Source organism: Mytilus californianus, unplaced genomic scaffold (assembly GCF_021869535.1).
Source record: "Mytilus californianus isolate M0D057914Y unplaced genomic scaffold, xbMytCali1.0.p SCAF_6, whole genome shotgun sequence".
In the NCBI taxonomy this organism is placed as follows: Eukaryota; Metazoa; Mollusca; class Bivalvia; order Mytilida; family Mytilidae; genus Mytilus; species Mytilus californianus.
This window is the reverse complement of record NW_026262712.1, coordinates 92,122,027-92,134,276: the sequence shown is the minus strand read 5'-3', so window position 1 is coordinate 92,134,276 and position 12,250 is coordinate 92,122,027. Positions and strand designations below refer to the sequence as shown.

Genomic DNA, 12,250 nt, shown 5'->3' with positions numbered 1-12,250 from the left:
TTGGTGTGTATCTCCTACCATATCATTATTATTTGCTTTTAAATATAAATCAGAAATAACCAACTTAAAATGGAAAATTTTAAAAGAAAAAAAAAAGGAAAAATAGAAAAAAAAAAATCCCCCCCCCCAAATTTTTTGAACCCCCTTATGATTCATCACCCCCAAACTCAATCCCAGCCTTCCCTTTGTGGTATGGTACCTTGCAGTACAATTTCAGAGAGATCCATACACTTGAACACAAGTTATTGTCTGGAAACTAGAAAAATGCTTATTTTTGGCCCCTTTTTGGCCCCCAACTCCTAAACGTTTCGGGCAATTACCCCCAAAATCAATTACAGCCTTCCCTTTGTGATATGGAACCTTGTGGTACAATGTCAGAGAGATCCATACACTTACACACAAGTTATTGTCTGGAAGTTACAAAAATGCTTATTTTTGGCCCCTTTTTGGCCCCTAATTCCTTAACTGTTGGTACCATAACCCCCAAAATCAATCCCAACCTTCCTTTCGTGGTATTGAACCTTATGGTAAAATTTCATGGAGATCTATTCACTTAAACTTAAGTTAGAGTGCGAAAACCAATGTGTCTTCGGACGACGCCGACGACGACGCCAACGTCATACCAATAGACGACCAAAAAATTTTTAATTTTTGCGGTCGTATAAAAACTTTTTGTAACTGTTACAAAAGGTCTAATGAAACTTCGGTAATTTTAAATCGTGTGTGGTCGTTTGCTGTATTTTCTTGGAAAAACCTATTTTCCATCACCAATAGAAGCTGAAACTGCTTGTAAATGGTTCTAAAACACTTCACGCTGGTTAAAATAAGTCTAAATCACACATAAAAACAATTAAGAAACTTGTGTATGTTTAAACCGGAATTTTGAAAAGCACATGTAAAAGATGAAAAAAACCGGTGAGAGTTGAAATCTGTACATAATAGATATCACTATAATATGACATTGAAAGTAAAACAGTTCCCTCTTTATGTAAAACAGTGTTTAATATATCTATCACATTAATGTTTGAAGGGTCTTAGCTAATACAAAACATATTTGTCAATAGGAAACACCAAAACAGAATGAATAATAACCGATTACGTTTTGTAGTTTACACATCGTAAGCTGTTTACGGTTGTCTTTTTTTACCTTTTTTGTACGATTTCATTCAAGCAGATACCAGTTTATATTTAGCAATGCATTGAAAAGAAACGAGAATTTTGTAATGAAGCATTTAATTTTTAAATTTATCAGTATTAATTTGATATTGAATAAAAATAACTTATTAATATGGATTGGGTAAAATTATTGCTTTGAAAAATGAAAAGAGCGCCCTCTATAATGTCAATAACAAACATGGCAGAACGTAAACAAACCACATCGCGAAATTGAAATTTTCTCTCTTATTTCTGGCTTATTGTAGTCTATAGTCCGCACCCCTGCTGTCAGGGTCAATTTTGGAGAATAAAACCGCAGACTAAACAAGCCTTTTAACAGTATAACAAATATTATCTTCTCTGATAAATACATTGTGAATTTCAACTCCTCACATGGTAGGTGCACTCGACTCAAATCTTAATTGACTAGGATTGTCAATTTTGCTGCCGAAGGTCGGTGGTTCTATCTGGGCACTCTAGCTACAACCATCCAAAAATAAAATGCTCCGCTGGGCGCAGCTTGATACGACCGCAGAGGTCGAACCCTGAACAGTTGGGGCAAGTATGGACACAACATTCAAGCTTGATACAGCACTGAATTTGGATTGTGATTAAATATTTGACACAGCATAGGTTTCTGACACAGAATGAAGAACTTAAAATTATTTAATTTACCTATTCAAACCATATCATTATTATTTGCTTTTATATATGAATCAGAAATAACCAATTTAAAATGGAAAATTTTAAAGAAAAAAAAAAGGAAAAAAAAATCCCCCCCCAAAAATTTTTTGAACCCCCTAATGATTCATCACCCCCAAAATCAATCCAAGCCTTCCCTTTGTGGTATGTTACCTTGCAGTATAATTTCAGAGAGATCCATACACTTGAACACAAGTTATTGTCTGGAAACTAGAAAAATGCTTATTTTTGGCCCCCTTTTGGCCCCTTATTCTTAAACGTTTTGGGCAATTACCCCCAAACTCAATTCCAGCTTTCCCTTTGTGATATGGAACCTAGTAGTACAATTTCAGAAAGATCCATAGACTTACACACAAGTTATTGTCGTGAAACTAGAAAAATGCTTGTTTTTTGCCCCTTTTTTAGTCCCTAATTCCTAAAATTTTGAGGCAATTACCCCCAAAATCAATCTAAACAATCCCTTAGTGATATGGAACCTTGCAGTACAATTTCAGACAGATCCATACACTTGAACACAAGTTATTGTCTGGAAACTAGAAAAATGCTTATTTTTGGCCCCTTTTTCCTTAACGTTTTGGGCAATTACTCCCAAACTCAATTCCAACTTTCCCTTTGTGATATGGAACCTTGCAGTACAATTTCAAAAAGATCAAGAGACTTACACACAAGTTATTGTCATGAAACTAGAAAAATGCTTGTTTTTTGCACCTTTTTTAGCCCCTAATTCCTAAAATTTTGAGGCAATTACCCCCAAAATCAATCCAAGCATTCCCTTTGTGATATGGAACCTTGTGGTACAATGTCAGAGAGATCCATACACTAACACACAAGTTATGTCTGGAAGTTACAAAAATGCTTATTTTTGGCCCCTTTTTGGCCCCTAATTCCTTAACTGTGGGTACCATAACCCCCAAAATCAATCCCAACCTTCCTTTTGTGGTATTGAACCTTATGGTAAAATTTCATAGAGATCCATTCACTTAAACTAAAGTTAGAGTGCGAAAACCAACGTGTCTTTGGACGACAACGACGACGCCAACGTCATACCAATATACAACCACAAAATTTTTTGCGGTCGTATAAAAACTGAGTCACAAAAAAGCAAATAGTGCTGAAAGTGGCATTAAACACCAACCAATCAATCAATCTTATAAGAACACATCATCAAAGTAAGAATATCGTAAAATAAATGCGAATAAAAGTATCTGCGAAAATAAATCGGTTTACAGTATATTCCAATTGTTTTTATATTTGGTTACATAACACATCTATTCTTTACAGTTTTTTTTATATTATATCACAGGTATAACTTCACAGTAGACTTTCAATATTATAAGATATCCTGAAAACTCAAAACCTACCTTTCTTTGGGTGGAGTTCCATCCCAACGACCACTTTCAGGTGAAGCATTCAAGTCAATGGTTAAGGAAGCATTGGATCCTCTCCTAAAACATCAAAATATAGAAAAATTTAACACATATTACACTATGTGTTGTTTAGAACAAATCTACTTAGAATCTCTAAACAATTTCTGTACTGTCATATGACCGCAAAATTAATAAAAGAAAAAGATTTTTTTTTCCACTCCCATTTTGCCTGATCCTTTACTAGCAGATTAAAGTTCAGTTAAGTGATGGGTACTCATACTCAGCCAGTTAAAATTACCCTACAGTGATGTTTCAACGGGACTTAAACATAGCTTTCTAACAGTCCAAACATTAAACTGCACTTCTTCTAAATATGGTAACGGTCACACTTTGATGCTATATACAAGACTTTAAAGGGACTAAAACCTACCTTTCTAAGAGTCCCTTAGCCTTGATTCTACCAGTAGGGGTCTGTACTGGAGTAATTGACCCTGGTGGTGTGTAGAGGGGACTGCCTCCTGGTTGTATCATTTTTGGATCTTTCATGTCAGGTTTGACAGAAGGAAAATAAATCTGTTGCAGTTTTTGTGATCCTCTGTCATTTTCAGGTTCTTTCTTCTTTTTACAGCAGCAGCAGTATACCTGCAAACAATTTGTTTCATTATTGTACAATTGATAGTATAATGCAAATGTTAAAATTAAAATAGTAATACTTTTACAAGCAAATTCTGCAAATAAGTCAAAGTCAATGAACCATGACTGAACATGCCGGTCAAATAATCTCCATTGAAATGAGAAATGCTTGGACAACGCTTGGACAACTGTATGGGTGTTTGATGGTTGGTGAATGAACTGAGATCTATGGTGTTTAAACTTTTAATAATAATCCTAATCAGTTTGTTAATATGACCTTTCACCTTAGATCTTGAAATTGAAAAGAGCTAATAATACTTTCCATGGCAAAAAAGTAGAGAACTTTTGAAGGTTGGAAGGTATACATGAGCTCTATAGTGCTTACAACCTTCAATTCCCAATGCTACGTGAACAACTATTCATTCAAACATGACCTTTATATTACATTGGAAATGAAATAAGATTTTTTACAATTGTACAAATCAATGTACAATAAGATGGGAATATTGCAATCTGATACTAATTAAGTTGAAATACTAAATAATGTATACAATGTTTGAGTGCTTACAAATATATTTAACCCCACCACTTTCTTTATATGCCTGTCCCAAGTCAGGAGCCTGTAGTTCAGTGGTTGTCGTTAGTTCATGTCTGTCATTTTTGTTTTTCATAAATTGGTTATAAATAGTTTTATCAATTGAATTGTTTCACATTTTTTTTGTTGGGGCTTTTTATAGCCTACCATACTGTATGGACTTTTCTCATTTTTGAAGGTCGTACGGTTGCCTATAATCACTAACATCCACTTCAAATGAACTTGGTGGATAGTTGTTTCATTGGCAATCACAACACATCTCCTTATTTTTATGATGACTTACCAGCACTGTTGTCATCAGTATGATGCAAACACAACAAGCTGCAGCTATGTAAGGGAAGTAACTCACAAACCAAGATGACAATGGTTCACTTTCTTCATTGGTTACTAGTATTGCTTGCTGTAACAATATAAAAACAAAATAGAGGTCAACTTTAAAATAAATAATAATAAAAACAAATGCATTCACATCAATTCATCTTCTTGGTTTTTTATTTGCATTTATAAATATATTTTGCAAAAGGTTTTTAATTTCCAACAAATTCTTTTTATAAGATTAAAGAAAGTTCTGTAATTCATTGCAATTGTTGATAGACAGACAAACATGTGAAATTAATTAATGTGATTTCAGGAATTGGTTTATACAATTTTAAATGAACAATCATAATCAATGATCTAATTAATGTAATACATTATACTAAAATTATTGCATTTCCTCAACAATAAAACCCTCAGAAAATCTTAATTCAAAGCATATATACAATAATTACTTTTTGAATAAGATTTTTCAAAAACACATTCCAATATTGATAACTAGTAAATATATTTTAATTGCATTTTCAGCAAACAATTATTAAAATTATGAATACTTTTTAAAAGGCTAACAACTTTTAATATCTATTTTGATCTTTCTTTATTTCTTACTTTTGAAAATATTATCAATGCAATTTCTATCAAATTATAGTTTTTTCATAACAATCTGCAATAGCAAGAACTTGGCCCAAACAAAAATAAAATGTTATTATGCATTTCTCCTTTAAGACATTAGGGAAGGTAGGCAGATCTTTTTTTGGATGATGGGGGCCTCAATGTTCTTACTATGAGTAGATGGGGACAACCTGCATTTTGTCAATATACACTACAATAAAGGCTACTTTAGAGTAGAAATTTTAAGACATAAAAAAAGGTTAGGTAGGGAAACTCTTCATAGATTTTTTTTTCTACTTTCTGCAGATCCCAGCCTGCTAGCTGTGAAAACATGCAATTGATATGTTATATTGTTCATTCTATTTTCCCCCACCAAAATGAATAAATAGTGTTAAATAAAGACTCAAAGTTGCAGTAATGTCAACTTTGAACTAAAATGTATTGTGAAAAGAGGATCATGTATGATGTACATTAAATTCTTTAAAATCTAAAAGTTTTTACCTTTGGCAACATATATTTCTAAATAATTGTTTGTTTAACATGTTTTTACACAGCTTTGGGGAATGACATACATTCAGTTTTATTTGAAGTAAGTATATGGCAAAAGACAAAATATATGAAAATGATATAAACAGGTTATGCATGTTAGCATTAGTTTCATGCTCTTATTGTAGTAATAAACTTAAATGTATAGCCACTTATCAAAATAATTCTAAAACATCACAAATAATATATGATTTTCTCGCTGTGTTGGTGGCCTTGAGCTGTTTCCTGCTCTTTGGTTGAGTTGTTGTCTCTTTGACACATTCCCCGTTTCCATTCTCAACTTTATTTTATACATTTTTAACAGAAATATTTAAAGCATGATTTTTAAGTTATCAAAATCATTGGCAAATCTATGAAAATCAGAGTTAATAAGAAACATATTTTTGCAGAGGACTACAAACTAATTAGCCTACATAGGATATGACAAGTGTGAACTATAAACTAAGAATGATATACATATCAAAAATAATTGCCATCAACAGACACCAAGAAAAACTTGTTGGCATTATTTTCTTAGCTGGGAGGTTTGAGAATCAACATGTGACAATTCAGTCACAGCACAACAAATAATGAAAATCTTGCAAAAAATTTAATCCTCTCTGACATACAGATTTTGAAAAAATAAATTATTACTTCAATATCAACACAGACTAAAGAATACTTTTCCGTCTAAAAATATATTTTGGTCAAGTATTTGCAAAATTTAACATTTCAAGGAGCACAAGATAACAATTAAATCAATCAAACTAAACCAGGAAAACATTCAAAAGTATTATATACATACATTACAGCCATAAAATCCTAATCAAGCCTCCAAAATTTGTTTGGGAAATAACTGTATTCCTATGTATAATTACCAACAAATCTGACAAGGTTCCACTTCATTGGAATTTGATCAAACCCCCACAAACTTTGCTATGCTTCATTAACTCATTATAACTTACATATAGAACAAATAACTGTGTGTAAAACAAATTCTCCCTCCCACTCGTTTCCTGTTTAATATCGCTGTTTAACACATGTAAAGGACAAAGAAGGGGTGTGTATCTAAATGTTTCCTCAAATGTTAGGTCAAATTAATACATTTATTTTTTTTTATTTTAGCAAAAAAAGTAAACAAAAAAACCTTAACCCAGTTAACCCTTTATTCATTAGTTCATAGAAAAGCTGGTGTAACAACTTTTATTAGTGATTCTTGCATGATTTGGCTTTAATTTCTGTTTAGGTCCCCATACGGTAATATGGCTCCTTAAGATTATTAGACTTCTCATTTTTGAGTGTTACCTGATGAATCAGAATAGTCCTTTGAATGCACCAAATTCAAAATACATTATTTTGATTTTCAAGCATTTATGAATACCACTGCTAGTGAACAGTTAGTCCCCAGGAGTATCATCAGTCCAGGAGTCAATGCTTTGTCACTCATAATATATAACATATACATTTCTGCAGAGTTTTTAGAAAAGTGGTGGTCAGAAGTGGTAACCAACAAAATTTTGCAAAGGACCAATCAATTTTGGTATTTTGCAGTAGAAATAATAGTGAGGACCAGCAAATTTTCTTCCAGGACCAGCAAGGGAAAAAGATTTTGAGAACTCTGATTTCTGAAATGTTTACTTGATAAATTATGAAATTATTCAGAAATAAGGAAAATAACTCCCTAAAGCTGACCTTTGAGGGTATTGGCTATTCTTTTTAATCTTACTTTTGGTCATATAAATAGCTCTTCAAGTATTCATACATCCCTGGCTTTCTGATTTTTGAGCATTTCAGAGGAACCAGATTTTGTCAAATTTCACCAAATCTCTAAACTTTTGGCCTATTTTGAGTGTAAATGTCACCATTTCATCAGCAACGTTATACCAGTCGTTCTATTCAATTTTCTTTCTCAAATGTTTATTCTGCAATTTTTAAAACACATTTTATGTTGAAATAATGAACTTGATATTGGGGGCCAAATAAACACATTACCGCACCTACCCTTTAATAAAAAGTTGTTTTCAAATTGCAAGGGATTTAGGGATTCAAATTTTACAAGATGGTATACAAAAGCTTGCAGCCCTTTGTAATAGATAACCTGATTACATGCTGACAGCTATTCACAAGTACATGTACAGGTCAATCACTCATAAAAACATATAACTAGAATGTATAGTACATGTATATATAGGTAATCTTTAAATTCAATCTTGTTAACCAGATATAAATTTATCAAACATTTCCTTCTATGTATCCTGTGAAAACTATATAGGGCACTTTATAAAGTTTTATTTGGGTACATATCAACTTAAATTGTTGTATTTATTTCATGATCTCATTGCGAGATAGGATATTGATTATGTCAAATGTCGTAAACTCAAACAAGAATTTTGTATTTAAAAAAAAAAAAAATTTGTTTCAGAATTTTACTATTTTGATCATATAATTTCTCTTGAAGAAGAATGAATAACAAGTAATCATATTTGGTTTCAAAGATTTCTTGGATATTTATTGGCCTGAATTGCTCACCAGCTTTATGATGCTATTTTGATTATATTTCAACTTCATGATTAGATTGCATTCAAGTAAAACCTAAGCCACAACATTTTTTTTCCTTCAGACCAATTATCACATTATTCATTTATGCAAAAAAAAAAGAATACAAATGTATTTTCATAATAATTAATTTTTCACTCAAATTTTTTTAATAAACTTTTTCTCAAGCTGTAAATGAACCTTCATTTATAATGCAATGTGGATACTTGCAAGTGTTCCCCCCTCCTTTTTTTTTTAAACAAGTGCAATACGCTCAATCCTTAAATACACAGCACACAATGGCAACTGCTTTATGACTTATTTTTTTTATAACTGAGATTGAACCGTCTTAATAATTAGTTTTTATAGATCTTGCATTGCTTATAAATTTTGCTGTTTTCTGTGTTGTAGTTTTCAAGGCAATATTTTGAATTAAGTTATCTCCCTTTGTCCATAATTCTAGGAATAGCAGGAAGATTCATGCATAATTTTCTCAATATTGCACTATTTTTATCAAACTTAACAGAAGCTCCTGTCAACTGCAGTTAAGATAACACTTCTTGTCTCATATGGTAATTGCAATTTCAAAAACTTTAACAAGAGGTTTAACCAATTCTAAAAATGTGGATTGATAGATTGTTTCTTAACATCATTAAATGTGGACACAGATTAGCTAAACGCTTTGCTTCTCTTTTGAACATATTGCATAGTGCAAAATGCATTACGATCTTTGAAGTTTTAAAAAAGTGGGTCCTAGTTGCAATCATTTTGATTGCAAATTAACAAACTCCAACCTCAAAGCTGTATGTCTCTGCTGGTTGCTGGTGTTTTTGAATAGGATTGACACAATCAAAGATTTGATTTGATTTTTGGTGTTTTAACACCACTTTTAAGCACCGCTTTTGGGCTATTTCGTGGCGGACAGTTTTTATTGGTGGAGGAAGCCGGAGTGCCCGGTATAATCAAAGAAGATATAGATCTATTGAATGGAATCCACGTTGGCAAAAATCTTGCCTTTCTGACCATTTTTGCTTTTTTTTTCAATTTTTTTTTCTCTGTCTACTGTAAAAATACTTTTTTAAAAAAACAACGGAAAAAATGGGTTAAAATTCTATGGCAAACTACTATGAGTGGTTGACTGATGATATATTTGACTAATTGGTAGATCTGGTCTAGCTTATTATTTTAGCTGTTTTATGTTTCTATATATTACAGTTTTCAAAATTATAACCAAAAACACCAAAAAAAGGGTAAAAATTGTTATTGAACAAGTAGTCCTATATGGTTTTGTATTTTTTACTTCTGAATATTAATTAAAATAAGACCTTGAAACTGAAATAAATCTAAGAAAATACTGTTATGTAATGTATAAAACATAAATTGATACTGAAGGGATTTCAATTCAGACAGTGAAGGACAACCATTGACTCATTGGCTCTACAACTGTTACCCACAGAACACAGGGTTCATTTGGTCTAGGTGCAGTGTGCAAACTTTTTAAGGCACATGGTACTATTTTAGCTTCTGTTTGGCAATTTTAAATATTGAAAAAGATCGATTGATTCATGTTATTACATGTTCTCTACTGCATTCATGGAAAATACAGAAAGTTTTCACATAGAATGATTCATTGATGATTGCAAATCAGTTTTACATAAAATATTTAATGTATTTTTACTTCTGTATATTACTAATTATGTTTATAATCTCGTTCAACAAATTTTGAATGTCAAGGTGATATTTACACCACGAACTGCTTGCAATAAATGACGCATTATAACTGTGAACGATCAATAATATAGGACAAATCTGTGTGCCGTGTCAATGGATCGATAATATAGGACAAATCTGTATGCCATGTCCCTCCTCTAATGTAATCCCCTTCTTGCTGTATTATTTGGTAACCAGTACTGTATACCCACAGGTATGCAATAGTATCAAATCTAAAGAAATGTGTCTTATTGTACTAGAAACTTAAATACAAACTCAAAACAAGCACTATTCTAGCTCATTTAAGAGGCACACCTATTCAGTTATTTTTTCGATAAACTATCTCCAATGTAAAAAGTCAAATATTATGATAAAAGTACTGTAAATTCAAAATTTCTTTAATTATTGTGACTTTTGAACGATGGACAAAAATGTGAAAATTTCTATTCCAATTTCAGAAAATGCTAGATACAAATACTATCATATTCATAATTCAAATGGGAGATAATATTTTTGCAAACCGTATCATGTCACAATGTTTCACAATAACAAGAACATGGCAAAAATGTCTGAATTTTCAGTATATATATTTCCACATCTCATGGACAGAAGTTCCTAATTATTTTCATTTTCATCACATTAATGTACATGCCAAGCAACAAGTTAATTTGAACAGCAACCATTAAATTAGAAATAACTGCTAACAACTGTTGAAATGAAATTAAACTACCTTAAAAACCATCACCATATCAACATGATCATAATACTAACCTATATTCTTAAATAATGTTACTATACTTCATGTCAAAATGCCAGATTTTGATTGGTTAATATGAGGGTGATCATTCTCTATCCCATGGCTCAGCGGGAGACAATTTTCTGAACGTCACCCTCTCGTGCAGACCAATCAAAAATCAAATCTTTAAAGGAAATGAATTGAACTAACATCAAAAATTTTAAAGACAATGCTCAAGTTCTACGTTTCAGCTTCAGACCATTTAAATAGACCGTCAACTTACAGTCCAAAAAATACTCTTGTTTCGCTTTTGTTGTTTTTCTAATAACTGTAATGCTATTATGGTAATTATGTGCATAACTTCATAGTTAATTATTTTCAATTTTTAATCTAAAAGATAATAATGATTGAACATTCAGTATAATAAATTACATCACACATAGCTGAGAGGGTGATAGAGCAGATTGTTACCCTTTCTGAGTTCATGCAAGGACTGTGTCTATATATATAAAAATATAAATTTACAGATTTTTTAATTGTTAATTCTGTTACATGCACCCTTGGGAAGTGACAGAACAACAGCTTCTAATACAAGTTAGTATTTTGAAATAAAAGATTGCATTTTTTGTAAATATACATATATGATTTTCACCATGACTCACCATTGCATAACATTATCCTTTGGGAAATATAACATAAAAAATAGGTGTTACCATATCCCATACAGAAATTAAAAGGCCAGACTTAAAACTCTTTGTTTGCCATACCCCCAAAAATATGGAATTTGCCATACCCCCCAAAAAAACAGAACAGATGAACCTAGGAGTGTCTGAAACATTTGTTATCAGCATGCTCTATTTAATTTTAGTCATTAAATCCCCAAAGCTAAAGAAGAAAATACACCAACTAGTCCCTAAATTCAGGACTGAACAATCTGAAAAAAATTACAAAATCAACAGAGAATTGGTATTCATGAAAAAAAAACACTTAAAAAAACTTTTGAAAAAAATTATGGAATGAAGTCCCATAACTCCCACCTGAAAAAAATCATGGTGGCAAAAAGAGCTTAAAACTATCTCCATGCATCTACCTTTGGCAAAATTAATAGAGATAAGTCAAAACAAAACCAGAATTTTTGTGAAGATACAGAACAACATATCTGAAAATCCTTATATTTGAAATGAAGCTGGTCTTTAAAAAATCCTACATCAATATGTAACAATTATGTAAAAGTCTCTTCACATAATTACAAGACATTGAACATGTTGGGGCACCTGTTATTACATAAGATCTGACAGACATACAGTGGAATATACAACTAAGTACCTTGACCAATTTTGAAAGAAAACAAAAAAAAATCTTTTT

The 12,250-nt window shown here is 31.6% G+C and overlaps 1 protein-coding gene across 2 annotated transcripts in view; it reads right to left on the bottom strand.

Annotated features, from left to right (window-relative positions):
- LOC127706344 (tyrosine-protein phosphatase non-receptor type 5-like) overlaps nucleotides 1–12,250 on the bottom strand; it is a 72,219-nt gene that overhangs the window by 35,640 nt on the left and 24,329 nt on the right. For both annotated transcript variants that reach the window (XM_052210907.1, XM_052210908.1), the window contains 3 exons: nucleotides 4,736–4,852; nucleotides 3,655–3,866; nucleotides 3,219–3,302 (listed from right to left, as the gene is read on the bottom strand). In XM_052210907.1, the coding sequence (XP_052066867.1) occupies nucleotides 3,219–3,302; nucleotides 3,655–3,866; nucleotides 4,736–4,852 (413 nt within the window). The remainder of the gene's footprint in view (nucleotides 1–3,218; nucleotides 3,303–3,654; nucleotides 3,867–4,735; nucleotides 4,853–12,250) is intronic.